General features: G+C 37.1%; 6 protein-coding genes across 6 annotated transcripts; 5 read left to right on the top strand and 1 right to left on the bottom strand.

The window, feature by feature from the left end:
• The first annotated feature begins 1,446 nt into the window (after window positions 1-1,446).
• On the top strand, window positions 1,447-4,135 carry LOC103857964 (pentatricopeptide repeat-containing protein At4g20090). The gene has a single exon (XM_009135222.3). The coding sequence runs from the start codon at window positions 1,800-1,802 to the stop codon at window positions 3,747-3,749; it is 1,950 nt and encodes a 649-aa protein (XP_009133470.1). The 5' UTR covers window positions 1,447-1,799; the 3' UTR covers window positions 3,750-4,135.
• Window positions 4,136-4,294: 159 nt separating this feature from the next.
• Window positions 4,295-9,069, top strand: LOC103857948. The gene is made up of 7 exons (XM_033273087.1): window positions 4,295-4,621; window positions 4,739-5,187; window positions 5,268-5,453; window positions 5,688-5,795; window positions 6,044-6,247; window positions 6,361-8,171; window positions 8,259-9,069. Exons 1-7 carry the CDS (start codon window positions 4,546-4,548, stop codon window positions 8,803-8,805), a joined length of 3,381 nt encoding a protein of 1,126 aa, XP_033128978.1. The 5' UTR covers window positions 4,295-4,545; the 3' UTR covers window positions 8,806-9,069.
• Window positions 9,070-13,123: 4,054 nt separating this feature from the next.
• Window positions 13,124-16,549, top strand: LOC103857931 (polygalacturonase QRT3). Its single transcript, XM_033273386.1, has 4 exons — window positions 13,124-13,332; window positions 14,259-14,459; window positions 14,582-14,818; window positions 15,377-16,549. Exons 2-4 carry the CDS (start codon window positions 14,268-14,270, stop codon window positions 16,373-16,375), a joined length of 1,428 nt encoding a protein of 475 aa, XP_033129277.1. The 5' UTR covers window positions 13,124-13,332; window positions 14,259-14,267; the 3' UTR covers window positions 16,376-16,549.
• A 216-nt stretch (window positions 16,550-16,765) lies between these two features.
• Window positions 16,766-20,207, top strand: LOC103857909 (polygalacturonase QRT3). The gene is made up of 3 exons (XM_009135167.3): window positions 16,766-18,702; window positions 18,805-19,032; window positions 19,123-20,207. Exons 1-3 carry the CDS (start codon window positions 18,514-18,516, stop codon window positions 20,128-20,130), a joined length of 1,425 nt encoding a protein of 474 aa, XP_009133415.1. The 5' UTR covers window positions 16,766-18,513; the 3' UTR covers window positions 20,131-20,207.
• Window positions 20,094-21,220, bottom strand: LOC103857919 (organelle RRM domain-containing protein 1, chloroplastic). The gene is made up of 4 exons (XM_009135177.3): window positions 20,965-21,220; window positions 20,667-20,735; window positions 20,448-20,554; window positions 20,094-20,368 (listed from the first exon to the last, which is right to left on the bottom strand). The coding sequence occupies exons 1-4, from the start codon at window positions 21,098-21,100 to the stop codon at window positions 20,222-20,224; spliced, it is 459 nt and encodes a 152-aa protein (XP_009133425.1). The 5' UTR covers window positions 21,101-21,220; the 3' UTR covers window positions 20,094-20,221.
• Window positions 21,221-21,339: 119 nt separating this feature from the next.
• LOC103857899 (multiple organellar RNA editing factor 1, mitochondrial) lies at window positions 21,340-23,852 on the top strand. The gene is made up of 5 exons (XM_009135156.3): window positions 21,340-21,779; window positions 22,519-22,616; window positions 22,691-22,756; window positions 22,853-23,460; window positions 23,547-23,852. The coding sequence occupies exons 1-5, from the start codon at window positions 21,409-21,411 to the stop codon at window positions 23,559-23,561; spliced, it is 1,158 nt and encodes a 385-aa protein (XP_009133404.1). The 5' UTR covers window positions 21,340-21,408; the 3' UTR covers window positions 23,562-23,852.
• Window positions 23,853-23,926: the final 74 nt, after the last annotated feature.

Genomic DNA, 23,926 nt, shown 5'->3' with positions numbered 1-23,926 from the left:
GTTTAATTAATCTTTAAACCCAATGTTGAATCTAATTATTTTTCGGTCATTGAGTTATTAGATTGACTGTGGATAACTATGTCAGTTCTTAATTTATTTTAACATATAATTATGAATATATCAATATTAAAAATAAAAGAAAACCCCATGTTTAAAAACATAGTAAAATTTTAAAATTTAAATTATTTATTTTTCATTTCACATAAAAATATAATTTAAACAATTTTTATAACAAGTTAGAGTTACGACATATACTAAACTGTATTATAATATCAAAATTAATAATTATTTAAATATTTAATTCAAACGTTAAAATTAAATTTAAAAATTTTAAAACAATAATTTAAACAAAATTGGATTATATACCGATCACCCATAAGTTCAACATGCAGCTTCTGGTTTTAGCGGTTTTTACGGGTTATCAAGTTTTTAATTGATGGATATTTTTTCAAACACAAACCGGATTACATATCGAATCACTAGGTTTATAGGTTTGACCACAGATCCGAATTGGATTTAAGACCGCTGATATAAATACAAAAACATTTAATAGACAAAATCCTTACAAATTAACAAAAAAAATTGTAAAATTATTAATGAAGTTTTACATCATAAAATAAAAGCGCGGATCAAATATAGCTTGTGTTATTAAAACATGATCATTCTTATTTTTATCCGCTTAAATATATAGTCGACTCCTAAATCTTTAAGTTGGTAATATTGTAATATTTATTATTAATAAAATATAAAGTTTAATTATATGATGAGATTTTTGTTTAAGTATATTCAGGTTTCAAATTTTTGGAAGTAGTGATTTACATCTCATTAGATATTTATAAATTTTGTTTCAGTTCATATTTTTACGGGTTTGGTTTGGCTTTGACTATCCGTTTAAATCATAAAATTTTATATACTAAAATATACCTTATAATTTTCAAAATTCAAAAATAAAAACAACAAATGACATATAAATTTTATAATACATGAACAAATACTGAAATTTAACATAAAATTACCTATGTTTAAATCTTTGGTTAAAATCCCAAAAAATATTTCAAATGTCTTCAGTATTTTAAGAATTTTGGATTACCGTTGCAGCTTTAATGGTTTTTTAGACACAAACTTATTTTAAATTATGATTATAGTTTTCCGGTTGTATCTAAAACCAAATTTCTTGAAAAAAAAAAATTGAAACAAAAAATATAAGGGCGGGTCAAAATCTAGTTATTCAATTAAAGTACTGTACAATGGCAAAATTTAGATTTCTATATTTTAATCGAAAAACTCTACCAAAATACTTTAAAATCACTCACATTTATAAAAGTCACTGCAAAAAATATTTATATAAAAAAAAATTTAAAATGCATTTAAAATCATAATTTTGTTAATCTAAATTTCTATTTTGTTTTTTTTTTTTTTTTTTTTTTTTTTTTTTTTTTTACGACAAAAAAAATATCATATTTCTTCATTATTAGTCACTCTAATTCTGAAATCGAATACACCTCCATAATATTAGTATGTAATCATCCAATATATTAGCGAGAGAACAGAAGCTGGCAGGCAGGAACAACCCAAGCGCTTGTTCTTCGTATTTTGCCTCTTCAATATAAGCACATCAACAAAACTCTCAAATCGATCAACCTCGTACTCCATCCACTCTCTCTTTCAATCTCACAGACGCCACACAGAGAGAAGCGTAAGAGTTTGCATTGATTCATCTCCATCTCTCTCGCGACAACAACAACAACAATCAAATCTCCCAAATAAGGGTTTAAGCGAAAACCCCCTTTCGAGCTCATATGCCCAAATGCCCATTCCCAATCCGAATCAGCTCCTTCCTCCCCCAAAGTCGAATCCTTTCGACCAACCCAGTTAACCTCTCCACTTCTATTTCACTTTCCCCGAACCAATCCATGGAACAACCCGAAGTGGACGAACCTCCAATCTCGCATCAGATGTTCAAATCCGCTCCCAAGATGGGCTCTTTCAAGCTCGGCGACTCGACTCTCTCCTCAGCCATCGAGTCCCACGCCGCTAAACTCGATTTCGCCTCGGTGGAGAATCTCTTAACTCGAATTAGGTTAGAGAACAGAACCGTGAGAGAGCACACCTTCATAGCTATATTCAAAGCTTACGGGAAAGCGCATTTGCCCGAGAAAGCTGTCGACTTGTTCCACAGAATGGTCTGCGAGTTTCACTGCAAACGCACCGTCAAGTCCTTTAACTCTGTGCTTAACGTTATTCTCAAGGAAGGTCTCTACCACCGTGGGTTGGAGTTTCACGACCACGTTGTTGTGAGTTCCAACATGAACATTTGTCCGAACGGGTTGAGTTTTAATTTAGTTATAAAGGCTTTGTGCAAGTTGGGGTTTGTGGACAGAGCCGTTGAGGTCTTCAGGGGGATGCCTGAGAGGAAGTTATTGCCTGATGTGTATACTTACTGTACGTTGATGGATGGGTTGTGTAAGGAGGAGAGGATCGATGAAGCGGTTTTGTTGTTAGACGAGATGCAGAGCGAAGGAATCTCACCGAGTTCGGTTACTTATAATGTCTTGATTAATGGGTTGTGCAAGAGAGGGGATTTGACACGTGTGACGAAGCTTGTGGATAACATGTTTCTGAAAGGGTGTGTTCCCAACGAGGTGACTTACAACACGCTGATTCATGGTTTATGTCTCAAGGGGAAGCTGGATAAAGCTGTGAGTCTCTTGGAGAGGATGGTGTCTAGCAAGTGTGTTCCGAATGACGTCACGTATGGGACGCTCGTTAGTGGGTTGGTTAAGCAGAGACGAGCTGTTGACGCGGTGAGGGTTCTGGTCTCTATGGAGGGAAGAGGGTATCGTTTGAACCAGCATGTTTATTCGGTGCTTATAAGCGGTTTGTTTAAAGAGGGGAGAGCTGAGGAGGCTATGAGCTTGTGGAAGAAGATGGGAGAGAGAGATTGTAAACCTAATATCGTTGTGTACAGTGCTCTTGTAGATGGTTTGTGCCGCGAAGGGAAGCCAGATGAAGCTAAAGAGATACTTAACGAGATGATAAGCAATGGCTGCTTGCCTAATGCGTACACGTATAGTTCTTTGATGAGAGGGTTCTTCAAAGCTGGTCTTAGTGAAGAAGCGATGCAACTGTGGGGGGAGATGGATATAACGGGATGTTCTAGAAACGAGGTTTGTTATAGTGTTCTAATCGATGGTCTTTGTGGAGTTGGGAAGGTAAACGAGGCGATGATGGTTTGGTCAGAGATGCTTACTACAGGGATCAAGCCTGACACGGTAGCGTATAGCTCGATGATTAAAGGTCTTTGCGGTATTGGCTCTATTGATGCGGCGTTAAGACTTTACCATGAGATGCTATGCCAAGAGGAGCCTAAGTCACAGCCTGATGTTGTTACTTACAATATACTGTTAGATGGTTTATGTGTGCATAAGGATGTTTCTAGAGCGGTTGATCTCTTGAACTGTATGTTGGATAGAGGCTGCGATCCGGATGTGATTACCTGTAACGTATTTTTGAAGAGTTTGAGGGAGAAGTCAGGTGCTTGTGAAGAAGGGAGGAGGTTTCTAGAGGAGCTTGTTGTGAGGCTTTTAAAGCGGCAGAGAGTATCAGGGGCTTGTAAAGTTGTGGAAGTGATGCTGAGTAAGTATCTGGCACCAAAAGCTTCGACTTGGGGGTTGATTGTTCCGGAGATTTGTAAACCGAAGAAGATTAATGCCGCTATTGATAAATGCTGGAGGAACCTGTGTACTTGAAATAGTACTGAGGATCTTTGTTGCATGATTGCATCCTCCTCAAAAAGACTCCACGCTTGGGAACTTATTACTTGATAGTGGCTGAGATACAATAGCTCAAGTTTATGAAGCATCTGAAAAGTCCTTGTGTTTCAGCTAGTGAATCTCATTGCTACGTATGTTTGAAGTCTGTTTGGTCCCTCCATGGTTCAAATTTCGAGCTCCTAGTGATAGAGAATAAGTCTGTGAAGATGATCAAGGATGCTCCATAAGTGAAGAACAAGTTTTTGTTTCGTCAGATGTAGTGCTCATTCTTTATGACTCTAGTTGTTTGTTTGTTGTTTCAGTTTCAGCTGCTTTCTTGTATCAACACTTTTAGTGGCTTTATTGAGATCAGTGTTAGGTTATCTATACAAAGGATTCATTGGGTTAATAGAAACAAGACATTACCATCAAAAGAAAAGCTAACAATATTGTTCATACATCTAAAAACTAAATCAGATTAATGATACTGTACATTCATGGAGGTAAGACTCCACTTTGTGTCTCGTTTATTTGTTCTTTCCTTGGTAATATTCCTAAACCGGAACCAAACCGGACTAGGCAGCCAAAAATTGAGGAATCCAGTTTGGTCTTCAAAGACTGATTTTTATTTTGTTATTATGTTCTGAAAATTCGTGAAGGAGACGAAAGAGGCTTCACGGAGTAGTACTATTGCTTCAAAATTCACTCTCCGTTTGATACTGCGACAACCTAGAAACAGTATTCGTTACACCATAGAAAGTTCGAGCAGCAAAAAAAAAAAAAAGTGGTAACCATGGAGAAGGTTTCAGCAGCTTGCGCCATGGATTGGAGCATCAAGCTCGAGAAAGCCCTTCGTTCTAAAAACCCAGGTGCATAACATTCTCAATTAAGCAGGCTTTGAGTACAAGTTTTTAGGATTAAAGGAGGTTGCTTTAACTTCTATGAAAGATAAAGTTTTGTTCTTTTGTTTTGGGTTATTATTTCAGTTAGAGCTGTTGAAGCCATCTTGGAGACTGGTGAGAAGCTTCAACAGTGGAGCAAAGAACCAGAGCCTGGAACTGCAGTTTACAGTTTATTTGGTTTGGTTCCTGAAGAAGATAGGCTGTTTTTAAACACTATGCTACTGAGGCTAGTTGATGCGTTTTGCTATGGGGATAAGCTTGTTAAGGTTGCTGTTGTTCGGGTGTTTATGTCTGTGTTCAAGCTAAGCCGAGGGAAGAGTAAAAGCGAATGTGAAATTTGGTTTTTGTCAAAGGCTAAGGTGCAGAACCACTTGGAAATGCTTAAACGAGTGAAGAGTGTTTATGACAAGGGTGATACTGAGGCTAAAGCTTTGGCTTTGATTCTGTTTGGTTGTTGGAGAGATTTCGCTAGCGAGTTTGCTCCGGTTCGGTTCTTGATTTTCACCAGTTTGGTTTCTTCACATGATCTGGAGGTAAAAATAGACCAGTTCAGTTCTTGAGTCATTTTAATATTACAATAATATCTGGTCTAACCTTTTATCTGCCATTGCAGGTAAGATCATCTCTGTTTGCTGCAGGTTGCTTTTGTGAAGTAGCAGATGACTTTGCATTGGTTGTTTTGGGGATGTTAAATGACATGGTGAAGTTCCCGGAGCTAATGCCAAAGACCAGGTTAGCTGCTGTGCGAGTTTTTGCAAAAATGGGATCCTCACATGCAATTGCTAATAGAGCCTTCAAGGTTCTTTGTCTATTTCTTATTCCATCTGCTTCTTATGCTCAAAGGTTTTCATTTACAATATGCTGTCAGGAATTTAATTTCACCGTTGTTACCATCTTGAGATTTCAAACTGTAGTAGATTGGAGTATCTATATATTTCTTATAATAAAAGCATGTCAGTGTACTGACTATCATAGCAATACATGAACTGAAGCTACCTGTATTAAGTTTCAGTCGACCATTATGTTATTGCAGATCTGTATGACGCTAATGATGGAGTCTTCAAAAGACGACAGTTTGGTTCCCTTCCTTGTTTCCTTGACTAAGCTTGCTTCAAGATATAGTCATCTTGCTTCTGAACTGGTATGTTCTTTTTCCGCTTTTTTCTACACATTTTGGCGAAAATAAAGCCTTACCCTCAATATATTGGCCTTAACTTTGTATACAAAATTAATTTCTTTTATTAGACCAAAAACATACTTATAGTTTTCTTCTCCTGGTTGAGTTTTCACTGGATAGTTGATGGAAAGTGAAAATAGTTTATCACTTTGGTTCACTAGTAAAGGAACCTGACCCTTTTTGATTTCTAATTTTATCGACTGTGGATGCAGGCAAAGGTTATCATGCCATTTCTAGGTGAAGACAAGAGCTCTCATGTTCCAGCTGCGGTACTAAGATGTCTCCAATTTCTCATTAAAAGAGGGATGTGCTTCTCTCTTGTCCATGTAACCGACACTGCAAAATTTTCCAGCTTACTAAAACAAGCAGAGCTCTCACCAGATATGCAGCTTAAAGCTCTTCAAATTTTTCAAAAGGTGATTAAAAAGGCAGTTCATTTAGTTTCATTTGTCTTAAGTTGAAAATCCTCATTATCTTTTTTTTTTTTTTTTGAATTGAAAATCCTCATTATCTTTGAATGCGAATGCAGATACTTGTCTACAAACTTTGTTTGGCTGATGCGTCTGAATTGAATCAGCTCGTAGCTTTAGTTGAGAATGCATCTCAATCTCAGATCTTCTCAAGCAGCTGTTTAGCTATCAGTATTTTGGTGGGTATCTGGAAAGAAATAGTCCGGACAGCAGAAATAAGATCAATTGACGTATCTTCAACGTCTCTTCCTCTGCAGCTCGTTGTATTAGTCATGGACAGGCTTACCTCACTGGCACAATTATGTTCTGATCCCTGTCAAGTTGACTTTGCGCTAGTTGGTGAGGTTCAAGACCTCTTCAATGTTCTCCACCTGTTAGTCGGAAAACAATCTGAAGTGAGGCTGCTAGTGCTCGACAAAGTCAGGTTATTCCTAGTGAACTTAACGGATGGCTTAAGAAAACCAGATGGAGCTCATGAACTACTGCTAGGTGTTATCAATTATAAAAGTAAAAGAGGGGTTGTCGTGAGGTCAGAGCTTTTAGCATCAATACACAAGTTCCTGATAGTGTTCTTGGAGAATGTCGAGTGTGATAATAAATCTGTTCTGTCTCAAGTTTATGAAAAGGTGAAGCGTGTCACTGAGTGTGTGCGTTCGTGCACCTTCTTTGATTGCCACACACAGATGATATTCACTTTGCTATTACACTCACCAGTTCTTTGGGGAAGCAATAATGATGCAGATGGAGATTCAGGCGTCTCACTTGTTGATGATATGTTTAACTATGGAATCGTTTCTCTTGAATGTTCGACTCAGATTATAGCGGAGAGAAACTACTGGCCTGCTTATAGAGCTGGAGTTTACGCAGCACGTTTGGGTGCATGGGTCACATCTGCCTTGATTTTTGACAAGCTCAAGACCAACGTCCAGTCTGATATTAACTCTTTCTGGTTAAAGTCATTAACCTATTTATCTCATGCTGAAGGGAAGTTGCAACTGCTTCTCATGCCCAAGTTAGTTAGTTGGTTGAGAAGTAACAGTTATTTACCAGAACTCTCCAAAGATGCATCTGGAGAGTTTGCTCACTGCGTAGCTCTTCATGAAGCGTATATGAATTTACAGTCGTCACTGGGAATGTTGGGGAATATTAAAGCGTCGAGTGAAGTGTTCTGTTTCCAAACGTGGTTCTTGGTTCTAAAGACTCGGGTAATGGAAACTGTGATTGATCTCGTTGAATGCCTCGGGCTGCTTAACCAAGATGTCTGCAACAAGAAGCAGGTGACTGGTTGTAATTCTCTGAAACAGCTTCCTCGTATCTCTATTCAGCTTCAAAAGTTGGCGAAGGAGTTTGATATGTTAGAGACGTGTTTTGTTGACATAGACAGTAGCAGCTCTAGCATCATCTCAACTCTCTCACTTAGCTGTTCAGTTCTGGCTTTTGCTGCTGGAGTTGTCATCTTTATCCCACGTTTTTCGTTTCATGAAACTTTGCCTCCTTTCACTTCACAGATTGGTGTTTGCTCGAGGCTTGTACAAGATTTAGTTCAAAGGCTGTGGAAGGTGGATCCTAAGATCTGCGAATTGCTTAGTATGCTCGTGAAGGAAAACGAATCACAAAGCTGTTCCCACGTGCAGCCTAGGAATCAAGTACTTAAAGTCTGTAACAAAGTGAAGATGCTGCTATCTGTTTGCAGAGATGTTCTTGCATGCATACATGGATTGCAGAACTGGTCTAATTCAATGCAAGAAGAGGACATTATGTCGGGAATTATGTCCGAGTTTAATAAAAGTTGCCGGAATCTACTTTCACAAGCAGTTATGAAATGGATGCAGATTCCTTTTGGCATTCCAAAGTACTTCTTTAATATAAGGTATCCTTATGTTCCTGACTTATAGATAAAACGTCTTTGTGCTGCTTATTGAATAACTAATATGTTTTGATTTGATTTAATTTTCAGGCCTTGTGTTGGCGCTGAGCTATTTGCTCTTAGTTCAGACAGAAGCAAGAGTAGTCCTGATGCAATGTCAGTGGAACAAGGCTTTCAACTGTCACTGGATCTTTGTCTTCAGTTGAAAAACATACAACAACCAAGAGTCCCTGTTCGACTCACAAAACTGTATTGCCTCCTCTATACTAAACTAGCTTATCACACTCCGACTCAGCACGGTGAAACCAAAAGAAACCAAAAGTCTTATTCTCCTTGGAGAGATGAAGATCTGGTAGAAATGAGTGGCAAGCTGTTTCATCATGCTGTTACAAAGTCTGGTAAGAAGCCTGAGGTTTCAGGTCGATTTGATTGGAGCATTGGTGTCTCTGCGGTTGTGCAGTTCCAACCAAATGAGAGAGGACAAGGGTTTTCGAGCTGCTTGCTAGATGTTTCTCGTTTCCCAATTGGTTCGTATCAGATAAAATGGCTAAGCGGTTGCATTGATCAGCACGGTTCTTACTGGAATCTCTTACCTCTCAGTGGCAAACTTGTGTTTACCGTTAAGAAAGCTTCTTGACTAGAGTCTGAAACCATAGTGTTTCACAGATCCTAGTTTTGATATGGCGAATGATTAAAGATCCAAGGAGGATATGGTTTGAGAGGAAGCAAGAAAAGAGACAGACATTGGTTTGGTGTAGAAGCTCAAGACTAATCTCAAGATTTGCAGGTGCAATATGAGTTTTGAGTAACCAATTTGAATCGATCTCAGGTCTCTTGTCAATGTACATCCCAAGGATTTTGGACATGAACCATATTGTTAATGGTTTTGTTTCTGAGAATACTTAACAAGTCGCCGGGGAACACTAAACAATGATTATAATTTGAAGGTTTTAGCTTTTAAGGGTAGTAATTACTTTTGTTTGGTGTTTTATTTTATTATCTGAATGAACCATGTTGTTGATCATGGTATGTAATGTAATTCGATTGTAGACTGGAATCCATCTTTGATATGATAATTGGCTAGACACCTATGTGCTATAAACACATTTTGAATAAACCAAGGATCAAACTATATACGCGAGAGGAAAATCATGGTCAGAAGTAAATTTATGCCTTTCATTATTAATAGGACTGTCAAACTGAAGATTGCGAAAACAAAGATTTTAAAGACTATAAAACAATATGAAGTCTCCACAGTTTTTATAAATTTGCAGTCAAATCACTTATGTACACTTAAATATTCAACTATAAGATCATTATAAATTTTCAGTCAATGAAAACCAATTGTTTTTGTCAATTATACCATTACAACTACAAGAAATATTACATGGACATATGACAGCCGATAAATTTTGTACTTTTTGCGCTATATTAAAGATTTTTGATAAGTTTTTTCTCAAATATTTTGCATAACGGTATTTGATGGGAATTGAAACTCAAATCTCCTGGTGTAAAAGCATTAATAGACATTTGGTAAAACCACTGGGTCAAGGAGGCTTCCATAATGAAAACCAGTTTAGAGGAAAGAAATCAAAATAAATCTCTTTTACATTATTTGTGAAATGATTTTTTTGAATTTGGCTTATGTGTCATCACTATATTCATTTTCATTAAGAAAAGATGATATGGTTTAGTGAAAATGATGATATAGCTTAAAGCTAATTATAACATGGGCATTCACATTTAATATTTATTTATATTTTTGATAAGTTTTTTTTTTTTTTTTTTTGACAGCAAGACATTCACAGACTCATATTGACTCTGTAAACCAAATCGGCAACTCCGCATCCATATGAACGATGAAAGACGGTTGTTTTCTAGCACTACGTGCCAAGCTATCCGCCCTTTGGTTCTCCGTTCGGGGAACATGGATGATGTCTGAGTTGAGGAAGCTTCTTCGTAAAAGCTTGATATCTTCCAGATAGGTTTCAAATGCTGGCCATTCTTCTGGTTCCGAAACCATCTTCACCAATTGAGAACAATCCGTTGCAAACGTAACCTGAAACTGTCTTAGATTCTTCATACATTCCATTGCCCAAATCAACGCCTCCATCTCAGAATGAAGAGGTGACAGACACGCCCTGACATTCCTTGCTCCTAATAAACCATCAAAACCTGGTAAGGTACTATACCATCCTTGTCCCGAAAAAAGTTCATTCTCTTTCCACGAACCATCTATAAAACACCAGCGTCCTGTAGTTTCTAATGTAGGTCGGGCCTGTACTTGCCTCTCCCTTCTTTGATCAGTGTTAACCTGTGCTTCAGCCCAAAGTGTCGATTCCAGTTCGGCTAATCTAAGTGTTTCCCTTGGATCAATATCCAGATTACTAAACACTTTATTGTTCCGACCTTTCCATATATACCATAATATCCATGCAAATTGGTGGTCATCCATCTTTGGAGTAACTCGCCAAAAGAGATGATCCATGTTACCAAAAAACGAACAAGTTGGAAAAAAATCTGGACTCGATGGTATTTTAGATAGTGCCCACACTTGACGTGCTGGAGGACATTCAAAAAACACATGATTAATTGATTCCTCCGGGTCTCCACATCGAGCACAACAAATTTCTCCTTGTATTCCTCTCCCCCGTAGATTCTTCATTACCGCTATACAACCTGAAACGAGTTGCCATAAAAAGTGCTTCAACTTCGGTGGGCACCGCACTTCCCAGCAAAAAGCTTTTAACGGATCCACTGTGGGTCCATAAAAATCTAGTGGTTTTTCCTTATCAGGATATACCCGTTCCACCTGATACCCTGATTTGACCGAATATTTCCCATTATTAGTGAAATGCCATCCATTCCTATCATCCATCTGAGTTCTACTTAATGGAATACTTTCTATAATTTGTGCATCATGAGGATCCACCAAAGCCCTGATTGCCTCAAGATTCCAAGTTCGGGATTCCAAATTAATGAGGGAATCCACTGTAAGATCCGGGTAACTGTTGTGAAGATTTTTGTTTGCTGGTCTCGGGCGAGTGGCTGGGATCCAAGGATCATTCCATACAGAAATAGATGAACCTGTTCCCACCCTTTTAATTAGTCCTTTACAAACCAGAGATCTAGCAGAGATCATACTTCTCCAGCCATATGACGGGGAGTAAGATCGGATCGGTTCAAGGGGTGAAGCATTCCTATAGTACCGTCCTTTAAAGACTCTAGAGAAAAGAGTGTTTGGTTTCTCAATCAGCCTCCACAGTTGCTTTCCAAGCATCGCCGTGTTAAAATCCATAAGATCCTTAAAACCTAATCCACCATTGTCTTTAGGGAGGCATAACTTATCCCATGATTTCCAAAATAACAATATTTTTAAAAATATTTTGATAAGTTTTTAAAAATAAAATAATAACTCATATAACATCATTAATATAACATTAAATAATATAATATTAGAAATATGAATATAACAATATTTTAAAAAACTCAAAATATTATTGATTTTATGTTTATAATGATAAATTTTTTATTACAAAAAAGTTCTCCAAAATTTTATACAATTTTTCTAATTGTAGTTATCTTAATCATTATATCATTAATTTCCTTTTCATATCTACAAAAAAATTTCAAAAAAATTATTTGATTTTATGTTTTGATTATTATATACCTAACAAATTTTTCCTTAATTTTATACAATTTGAATTAATATTTTAACCAAACAAAATAGATAAAAAAATTTATCCAATATTATAACTTTAAATATGCACATATATATTCTTAAATATAAAATAAAAATTATTTATTTTATCTTAATTTTTACATTTAGTTAAATAAATTAAAATTAAAATATTAGTAAGCAAATAATAAAATTTAGGATATTAACAATATTTTATTTTTAAATATAATTAAATTAAAAAAACTTTTTATTTCTGTATATGGTGCAGGAAAACATCTAGAATACATAGAAATGAATCATTTAGTGAGAAAAATCAGAGAAACTTAATTAGCTGGCATGTGAAGATCATTGACAAGAAATACCAAAACAAGGCGAGAAACAACAGAAGTAATTATATTAAAAAGAAATGAACTTGTTGACAACAACAAAAACAAATCTTTGAAATGAAAATTTCTTTGTGAAAAAAAGAAGACGAAGAAGCCAATAATAGTGTAAGTTGTCACAATGCATTAAGCATTGCTTTGTTTAATTTGAAATATTAAGCAATTTTTTGTTTGATTCTTGTGTTTTTTTTTGCTGTAAGCATAATATGTATGAGTCTGTATAAATTAATGACAAAAAAAAGATTTGAGACTAGAAAAAATATAGTAAAATAGATCTGAATTTCATGAATAGATCAGGGCTAGATCATTTGCCGATTGTATCGTTGCCCTGGCACAACCAATATGTGATTATATGTCCTTTCAAATGAGGTGAGCATTATTAGCTGGGAGACACTATCAATGCATATTAAACTATGAGTTCCACCTTTAAATGTTTGTTGATGTGCATGATAAATTGTTTTGATTTGTGAACTTTATTTTGCTTATGACAAAAACACCGGTCTCAATAATTTTTTACAATACTACTTAGCTCATTTCTTTAAACAAGCTAAAAGAAAAGTTTTTAATATGGAAGAAAACGTTATAGTATGTCATTGACGTTGAGTTCAGGTTTGCAGTTAGCTAACTTTGTGTAACCTCCTTAATTCGCATCCATTTACTTATGTTTTGATTGCAAATTAACTATTTTAATTGACCTCTAGATGCATATATAAATAAGTAGATACTGGGGACCTAATTGTTTTACCACCTAACATGAATATAGACTAAAATTTTCAATTTTGCTATGAGAATAAAAGGCCATTTTCATCTTTCTGGTGAATATAATAATGTCACTGGAGTTTTTAATTGCATCTTTCTCTGTTCTTTAAAAAAATTTAGTATGAAGCCTTTTCAGTTTTGAAGAGAGAAACCTCCTTTTCTCTATAAATATACATTGCTAGATTTATTTTTACTTGCGTAGTAACAGAAAATACATTATTAAATCTTTTGTTTCGTTCTTGTTTCACATCCTCAGGCCTCAGATACAACACCATCGGAATCCCGAAATAGTATTTGGGATTTGAACAATAGAGAAACTCACAATCGAGACCATTACAAAGAGGTAACGTTTACTGATCTTCATTACTATAATGTTACATCAATTTTCCTGATAGTTTATTAGAGGGGGGAGTGTTTTGGTCTCGTGCCAACGTTATAGTTTTATAAAAAATCCATATTAAAATCTTCTTCGTCATGAAGGTGTAAATGCAGATGACCAAACACAAAAATATTTGGCTTCATCCCCCCCCCCCCCCCCCCCCCCAAGTTTTTAAAAAACATTAGTTATTAGAAAAATGAGTTTAAAGCACACATTTCATAAATACATAATATTTAATTTAAACCTTTCTCAATCGTCATTTGGTTTTCTTTTTATTTTATACCATTTTAGGCAATAATTTTTAAATAATAGAAAGCTGAGAAAAGGACAGAGTGGCTGAATATAATTATATCTTCAGTTGGAAGAAAAATCCAAAGAAAAGGGAGAAAACTCTACCAAAAACCTATCCACCACTCAAACCTCTCCAAGCAAAATCACATGACTTGGTTTACCCTTTTACATAAAAAATCTAATCTCGTAAAGCATGAATCTATACCTTTATGCACTTTTGTTGGTCGTCTTCAATTTTCTGCAAACTAACTAGCATATTCTTACTTCTCTCTATTAAAAAGAATCAAATCACATAAAAATATTACAAATATACACCAAAGACGGCTGGTTTACCGGTAACTCAATATCATAAAACTGAGCGTTTAGAAGATATTAAGGTCTAGAACGTTTCGTGATTATGAAAAGGAGATCAAAAATGTAAAAGGGTGCAAAATGTGTGACTCCCTATAGAAAAGACAAAAGTTTTGTATAATGTTTCATTGGTAACCTTAGTTAGGCCCTTCTCTTTTCATGTGCTAACAAAATACATATATATAAATGTCTCACAACGCCATTACCTTCAGCCAGTCTCTTATTGTTGGCTCATTGGATTATTATAGGAGGAAACCATGGAGACAAGGAAAACTCAAATGGCCGTGCCGGTTTTGTTGGCGATCATGACTCTAATTGTGAGTCAAGTGGCCTTCGCCGGTAAAGACTCCCTTCATGAACGGCATATGGCAGAACTGCAAGTAGTTAAGGCATCTTTGGTTCGTCGAAATCTACCGGGTTTCGTATCTCCTCCTCCCACCCCTCCTCAGGTATAATATACAACATTCTTTACCATAAATCATCATATAGTCTATCTGTTTGTTCAAAAGGTTTTGTCATTAGTTACAGTAATATGAAATGATAAATGATATTTGATGCATGAATGGTGTAGGCAGTACCCGGTCCACGCGTGTATCAAGTGATATCATATGGTGCCGATCCAACAGGGAAAGCGGATAGCACAAATGCGATATTGAAAGCTATGGAAGATGCGTTTGATGGACCAGATCATGGAGTTTTGATGGAAGGTATAAATGATCTTGGAGGAGCAAGAATCGATCTTCAAGGTGGTAGCTACTTAATCAGCCGTCCTCTCCGGTTTCCCTCAGCCGGTGCCGGAAACCTCCTCGTAAGTATCTCTTATTGAATGAAAGTTTTTAAAAAGAGTTAGATTTCCTCCGTACGTGTGCATATAGATACATGAACTAAGCATGTTTATATCAAAATATGTCTTCATGAATCATGGCCCATCTATGTGACGTGACATTCCATCCATACGTTAGATAAATATTTTAAAGCATGAAGTTCTCGGTAGAATCTTAGTTTGAACTTAAACTTGATTAAAGATGCTCGTACACGTTTGGTGAACCAAACAAAATTTGAGTAAATGATCATTACTTTTCTTTCACGAGAATAGAATGATTCTTTTCTTTTTATGCATGTTTCTCTCATAATTTCTGACATTGTGACATTTTTATGATTTCCCAACAAGAAAGTTTTCTTTCTGTTGGGTAAATAAAACTTTTTTGCTGGAGAAGTATAAAAAAGGTCACAATGTCAGAAATTATGAAAATTAAAAAATCTACTTAAGTAGTATTGTGTTGTTTTTTTGACAGATTTTTTTTTGTTATATTTTGAAATGAATTAATATTGATGTTTTCTTTTATTGACTTGTGTAACACGTCAGATTAGCGGAGGGACATTAAGGGCATCAGATGATTTTCCAGTCGATAAATATTTAATCGAACTCAACGATGAATCGTCAAAGTTACAGTACATCTTCGAATACATCACTCTCAGAGACCTTCTCATCGACTGCAACTATCGCGGAGGAGCAATCGCCGTCATCAACTCTCTCCGAACAAGCATAGACAACTGCTACATCACACGGTTCGGAGACACGAACGGGATTCTAGTCCAAAAAGGACACGAGACTTACATTCGAAACTCGTTTCTCGGTCAACACATAACCGCAGGTGGAGACAAAGGAGAGAGGAACTTCTCCGGCACCGCCGTGAACTTGGTGGGTAATGATAACGCTATCACTGACACCGTTATATTCTCCGCCGCGATTGGGGTGATGATATCAGGACAAGCAAACCTTTTGTCTGGTGTGCATTGTTATAACAAAGCAACCGGGTTTGGTGGAACCGGTATTTATTTGAAATTACCCGGTTTAACTCAGAACCGGATTGTGAATTCTTACTTGGACTATACCGGTATCGTCGCGGAAGACCCGGTTCAGTTACAAATTTCTGGAACGTTTTTCTTGGGCGATGCGTTTATTTTGTTGAAATCGATAAACGGTGTGGTTCGTGGGGTTAACATTGTCGACAATATGTTTTCCGGGTCGGATAATGGAGTCCAGATTGTGCAATTGGATCAGACGAATAAAGCGTTTGAGAATGTTGACCAGGTGGTCGTTGACCGGAACAATGTGAATGGAATGGCAACGAGATCGACGGTGGCTAAAGCATCGGTCGATGGAAACGGAACGTCTTGGACCGTTGATTTTAACCAGGTTTTGTTGTTCCCGAATTTAATCAAGCACGTTCAGTACACGCTCGTTGCACGTGATGGTGGTGCGTTTCCTATTCACGCGGTAAGGAACGTCTCGGATAATCGAGTGGTGGTTCAGACAAATGCACCTGTTACTGCACAAGTTTATGTAACGGTGGACCAGTGAGGTGGAATGTCATGTTTTTAACCCTAATAATGATTTAATAATTGTAATCGGTGTTGGTTTCTGGTATTTTTTGTAATTTTTCCTAACCGGATAAATTATGTTTTTTATTAGTAGTAAATAAGAAACTCGAAAATTGTGATTGCAGTTGAAGAGTTGTTGGCAGACATTTACTTACTTTGTCAAGACATTTACTAGTCTCTCTCATATGAAATTCATTGCAATGACTGATGAACTTTTTTTTCTTTTTTTCGTACTAATGTTAAGAATGACAGATGAACTTACATTAGTATCAAATAAAGCAACCATAAGTTGACCAATAACCAAACGGTCTACTATGCTTCACATTAGAATCAAATAAAGCAACCAGTAATTAGTTGTCTTTGTATATAACGTCGGCCAGTGGCGGACCCAGGAAATTTTTTTACCTGGATCATAACTCAAATTCATTTAAACATTAAACCCAATTAAAACAAATAATGATTTTATATTAAAAAAAAAGATGACATATATCTGTGAGTGCTGAGGTTCGAACCAGAGAAAAGGGGGTCACTGGGTTCAAACTATAACCAACTGAGCCAATATCCAATACATAAATAAGCTTACAAATTAATTTTTTATTTTTAACCTGTGTCAATTGCACCCCCACCATTCTATGTAGGTCCGCCTCTGACGTCGGCAACAAAAGAATAAAGATCCCTCAAGAGATCTTCATCCCTACTCTATTTTTTCCTCTAAAATAGAGTAAAAATGAATATGGAGTAAGAAATGCTCAAACCCAACTTCATATCTCACTCTATAATGAAATTTACTCTATATATAGAGTAATCTATTTTTTGGTTGTTTATCACTCCATGAAATAGAGTAGGATTATAGCAATTTTATTTCATTTTCACTTTTACTTCATTTTGGAAGAAAAATTGAGTTTAGAGTGAGGAATGCTCCAACATAACTTCATATCTCACTCTATAATAAAATTTACTCAATAAATAGAGTAATCTATTTTTTGTTTGTTTATCACTCCATGAAATAGAGTAGGGTTGGAGCAATTTTACTTCATTTTTACTTTTACTCCATTTTGGAAGAAAAATAGAGTTTTACATTAGAAATGCTCTAAATTTAAGTGTTATATTCCCAACTCCGTTTTCAGTAATTACTTGAAATCTTCTATAAAGTACAACTTTATTAAAAATAAATAAAACATTAATTAATTAAAACACAGTTAAAAATAATAGACAAAAGTACATGTTTACTTTTTAATGTGTGTGAAAACCTAAAACAACCTTTCAAATAAAGAGGGAAGGGAGTATAAAACTTGCATTAAAAGGTTAAATACTTAACAAACAAAAAAAGTGGGTGGAAATAAAAGTATTGTTTTTTTTAGAGCATCTCAAATGTAAAACTCCATTTTTTACTTCAAAATGGAGTAAAAGTGAAAATGGAGTAAAATTACTCCAACCATACTCCATTTCCCACTCTATAATGAAGTGATGAACAAACAAAAAATAGATTACTCTATTTATAGAGTAAATTTCATTATGGAGTGAGATATGAAGTGGGGTTGGAACATTCTTTACTCCATATCCACTTTTACTCCATTTTAGAGAAAAAAATGAAGTAAGGATGGAGATGTCCTTACAAGTGATGAATAATTTGGAAGAAAGCAAACTTTATGACGAATAAAGTATAAGATGGAAAGTCTAATACGAATGATTTATTTCCTCATAAATCATTAATGCTGTAGAAATTAGCAGAACATGAGAGATGCATAATAGATGATAAAACATAAATTAAGAAAGCAAATTATATGATTAAAAACTCACAAAATCACTTTGATATCCGCCAGTCATCAAACAACTCTTAAACTTTATGAACTTCAGCTGCTACCAACAACATGCTTTGATCTTTTCGAGTCTTTTGCATTTCCTTATGAATAAAGCAAAAACACCTAGAAGCTTTATGCTTAATAAATTGGAATTAGAGTCGGTTCATTGGAATAATAAAGCAAAAAATAAACAACAGAAACAATGACCTTTAATACACTGACACACGCTCATATCAACCTCTGCATCTTCTTATAAATCAGTCCTATTTTCTCTCTTTCTCTCTGTCAAGAAGAAGGCAAACATCAAGAGAACCAGATGAGACACTCTTGCTTTGTTTGCTTGTTACTGTTTCTCATCACTGTTTCAGTTCAGTTAGATGAGACAATATCCTTAATAAGAGACATGACAAAGCTTCTTGAAATCCAAGACAAGATCCAAGAAAAACTCGCTGTCGCTCCCTCTCTCCCACCTTTGTCTCCCCCTTCATCGCCATTTCCCAAAATGGTAAGCCGTAAGCATCTCCCCACATTCCAGTATGTACATACATAAATATATACATGCACACGTGTGTAAATTTGTGAGCGTGTGGGGTTTGGTTTGGTGCAGGTAGGCAGAGTTATATACCCAATTAGCTACGGAGCTGACCCGACAGGTGGACAAGACAGCAGTGACGCAATACTTGAAGCTTTAACCGATGCTTTTCAGCTACACATTGAGCTTCACATGCTGCCACGTGTCACTGATCTAGGTGGTGTTGTTATTGATCTCCAAGGTGGCAGTTACAAAATCGGAAAACCTCTCCGGTTCCCTTCCTCCGGTGGCGGAAACCTCCTGGTTAGTAACACTTTTCTTTTTTCTTTTATTTTCTTTTATTATTATTAAGTTTAAATCTTTATTTATATTTTCAGTGTAATAATAATACAGGTAAAAGGAGGGACATTCCGAGCATCAGAAGTGTTTCCTGGTGATCGGCATTTGGTAGAACTCGTGGCTTCAAACTCGTCGCCGGAGGATACATTCTCCGACCAGAACTCAGGGATCTTCTTCGAGGATGTGACATTCAAAGACGTTCTTTTCGACTCAAGCTTCAGAGGTGGGGGTCTCGCGGTGGTAAACTCAGCTCGTATCCGTATCACAGACTGCTACTTCCTCCACTTCACAACACACGGGATCAAAGTCCAGGGAGGTCACGAGACATACATCTCAAACACCTTCTTGGGACAACACTCAACAGTAGGCGGAGACAGACAAGAAAGACAGTTCTCAGGGACAGGTATCGATATCTCTAGTACCGACAACGCCATAACCGACGTAGTAATCTTCTCTGCTGGTATCGGTATCTTGCTGAACGGCCAGGCGAATATAGTCACAGGCGTGCATTGCTACAACAAAGCTACATGGTTTGGTGGGATAGGCATTCTAGTGAAGTCTCACTTAACGAGGATAGACAACTGTTACCTTGACTACACAGGTATAGTCATCGAAGACCCTGTTCACGTCCACGTCACAAACGCTCTCTTCTTGGGAGATGCGAACATCGTGTTGAGATCGGTGCAAGGGAAGAAGATTCACGGTGTGAACATTCTCAACAACATGTTTAGCGGTGATCCTAAACACAACTTCCCGATTGTTAAGCTAGAAGGAGAGTTTAATGAGGTTGAGCAAGTTGTGATTGATCAGAACAATGTGGAAGGGATGACGTTGAAGTCAACAACCGGGAAGGCGAAGGTATCAGCTAATGGGACGAGATGGGTTGTTGATTTTGAACCGGTTTTGGTTTTCCCTAACCGGATAAACCATTACCAGCATTCGTTTTTGGCGCAGTCCGGAGAGATTCCTGCGAGTGCTGTGACTAATGTTTCCAACAATGTGGTGGTTGTCGAAACTGATAGAGATGTGATCGGAACCGTGTCAGTGATTGTTTATCAGTAGTGAAAAAAAAACAACATGTGTTCATATTTGATCATTGTCTTAATGTTTCTACGCAAATACAGACATAGTTTCGTGAACTTGGTCCTAACGATTAATACCAGCAATCAGCGACCTCACTACTAGCTGATTCTTCTGGCACTTGGAGCTTCTCAGGGGGACCAGAAGTTATGGGCTGTTGTTGGAAGTCACGCTTCCCTGGTTTCGCAATGTCTATATAAATCATCCTCCCATTGTACATCTACAACATGATAGAAACATTTTAAGTTGATTAAAAAAATTTTAACTTGGTTAAATCCAATTAAGGATAAGCTTATTACCCTACGGTCCATGGTCTCTATGGCTAGAAAGGCATCGTCCTGAGACATGAATTGAATAAAGGCATAACCTTTTGATCTCTTCATTGACTCGTCTTTGACAAGCTTAACTGTTTTTGAAAGACAAAGACACAAGAGCAAAGTTATATCAATTAACCAACAGTTTATATAGCTGATTTTAAACACAGTGTTGGATTTGAGCACAGCGAGAAACACACACACCTTCAGCTATCTCTCCAAAAGCTGAAAACTCCTTTTGTAGAAAATCTTCACTTGTGGAAAACGGTAAATCTGCAGATTGTAAAGCAAATAAACACAGAGAAATCAGCAAATAGTATGAGTTATAACCAACTTCAATTTCATGGTGCTTGTTATTATGTTCACAAGAACTGATTGTTAAAGCCTCAAGGCACTAAAACATGTCACATCCATTATTAACCATTAAAACAGAATAGCTTCCTCAGCGAGAAGCGAATTAGAATCTGAAACAAAGGATAATAGTGAAAGGAAGAAACTTTACTTCTGACCATGATTTTGCTGGCGAGAGGGTAATTAGATAGCGAAGCTTGAATCTTAGGAAGTCTTGGTTTTGTGTAGGTCGATAGAGAAGTTGATGAAGCCACAAAGGAAGGGAAAGCGAGCGTCGCCGACCACATGGTTTCACGGCAGCCGGAGAGAGAGACAGAGAGAAGATACAGTTATGAAGAAGATATGATGTTACGTCTTTTTCAAACGACAGCGTTTTAAGCTCTTTAGATTCGCGCTTAAAGCCCATTAATGGCCCAATGATGTTCTACTTAAACGAAAACAAGGGGTGTAAGTGTAACTGATAAACTCTATAGCTCAATTTAAAACAAATCGAAAACATAAAGGCCTTAAAGGAAATTACTATTTATTCACTTGTTGTAAAACCTCACACAAAAACCCTAATTTCGTCAACACTCCAGAACTCTCTCCAGCAGCGATGGCTATGTACTCTCACCGTCTCCGACGAGCTTTACTCACCACCACTTCATGTCTCAACCGATCAATCACACTCTCTCCGTCTTCTTCCGTTGCTCCAACCTCCGTGACCCCATCTGTATCGACGGTGCTACAGAGATCCGTTTTAGGGCGTTTCACGGGAGCGTCTCGAGCTCCGGCGAGGCTGTTCTCGACGAGGCAGTACAAGCTTTACAAAGAAGGCGATGAGATCACGGAGAACACTGTGTTGTTCGAAGGATGCGATTACAATCACTGGCTCATCACCATGGATTTCCCCAAGGACAGTCCTTTGTCCCCTGAGGAAATGGTCTCTACCTATGAGAAGACTTGCGCCGCAGGGCTTGGTATCAGGTTCGTGGAATTACATTAATTAAATTTTGTCTCTGTAGAAACTAAGACAAGAGTTTGATACATTTGTCTGAACCTTAGACGAAAGTGAGATACTTTGGTCTGAAAGCTTTGCTGCAGTTTTGTTGTGTATGGAATAACATTCGATGGGTTTGTCTGCTGTTTGTGAGATACGGATGAGTTTTGTTTAAACTGATGCTTCAGTTTTGTTGTGTATGGAATAACATTCGATGGGGTTTGTCTGCTGTTTGTTAGATACGGATGAGTTTTGTTTAAACTGATGCTTTAGTTAGAAACTAAGACAATAATGAGATACATTGGTCTGAAGCTTTGCTTCTGTTTTTTTTTTTTTTGGCGTTTTATTGTATAATTATAATCCTTTGTCCCCTGATACTCAGGTTCGTGTTGAAATTATAATTAATTAGACTTGTCTCTGTAGATTTGTTTGAGTAATTGATGCTTTAGTTAGAAACTAATGATACATTTGTCTGAACCTTAGACAAGAGTGAGATACTTTGGTCTGAAAGCTTTGCTTCAGTTTTGTTTTGTATGGAATAACATTCGATGGGTTTGTCTGCTGTTTGTTAGATACGAATGAGTTTTGTTTAAACTGATGCTTTAGTTAGAAACTAAGACAAGAGTGAGATACATTGGTCTTAATCTTTGCTTCTGTTTTGTATTTTTTTTTTTGGCGTTTTATTGTCTTTTTTTTTTTTTGGTGTTTGCGGTTGATTTATTACAGCTTGGAAGAGGCCAAAAACAAGATCTACGCTTGTAGCACAACAACTTACCAAGGGTTTCAAGCGATTATGACTGAAGAAGAATCAGAGAAATTCAAGGGTATTTTTTTTATGTGACTTTATTTTGAATAAACTGTTTGAATAGAATTCTCACTTGTTCGGTATTGCGAACAGATCTACCCGGAGTGGTGTTTATATTGCCAGATTCCTACATTGATCCTGCGAACAAAGAGTATGGAGGTGAGTTTTTGGTTTTTGATTCATTATACATAGAAACTGACTCTTGGAATTGTGTAAATAACTATTTTCTTTTCTCGTTTTTTATTTTATTTTCAGGAGATAAGTATGAGAACGGAGTGATCACACACAGGCCACCACCATTTCAGCCTAACAGAAGACAACCCCGTGATAAGTTCAATCAAAGACCTGACCGTCAAGGCGGTCCTCAAAACTTCCAAAGAAACCCTCAGTATGGTCAGCAACCCCCAATGCAAGGTGGTGGTGGTGGAGGTGGATATGGTGGTCCTCCGCAGAGCTATGGTCCTCCTGGACAAGCTCCTCCTTCACCGTTTCAGGGAGGTTACAACCAAGGCCCTCCGAGATCTCCACCGCCTCCGTATCAGGGTGGTTACAATCAAGGCCAGGGATCTCCCGTGCCTCCTTACCAAGGACCACCGGGTGGTTACGGACAAGGCGGACCTGGGAACTTTAACCAAGGGCCACAAGGAGGTTACAACCAAGGAGGAGGGCCTAGGAATTACGGTCCGCAGGGGGGTGGAAACTATGGTCCTGCACCGGGAGCTGGAGCTCCCAATCCTGGATTTGGACAGGGATATGGTGGACCTGGACAAGAGCAGAATCAGACATTTCCACAGGGAGATCAGAGGAATGTAGCTGGAGACTGGAACAATAATAATCCAGCAGGCCAACCCGGACCTGACCAAGTAAGTTGTGCTTGACCGTAAATAAATCTTGCATTTTTCCATTTTCCACATAGTAGTTACTGAAGTGGTCGTTTCTGTTTCAACAGGGAAGAAGATACTAAGACAGAGAGACATGATGGAAGCTTGCTGCTGTGAAATGAGCTGAATAAGGAGAGAGAAGTATCGAAAGCCCTTTTATTTAAGTTTTTAGAGTACATAGTTTGTTAGTCATCTCCTCTTTCTACTTTATTAGAACAAGAATCATCTCCTTTTTCTTCGTAAGTTGAGCTTGTTCAACGTTGTTTCGTGCATCTGTTGACTTCTTGAAACACTTTTGCAAAACGTTGATTTCCAGTTACCTGTTACTCGAGATTTTTGCTATTTTTATGCTGAGTTCATATATTGACCAAAGATCAGAAAGGAATCTCTAATGAGTCAATTCTGATGGAAGTGAAGAATTTTTGTGAACATTTACGTGGAGATAACG

This window comes from Brassica rapa, chromosome A01 (genome assembly GCF_000309985.2).
Source record: "Brassica rapa cultivar Chiifu-401-42 chromosome A01, CAAS_Brap_v3.01, whole genome shotgun sequence".
NCBI lineage: Eukaryota > Viridiplantae > Streptophyta > Magnoliopsida > Brassicales > Brassicaceae > Brassica > Brassica rapa.
Note: the sequence above shows the minus strand (reverse complement) of the source record. Positions and strands in the feature narration are given on the sequence as shown.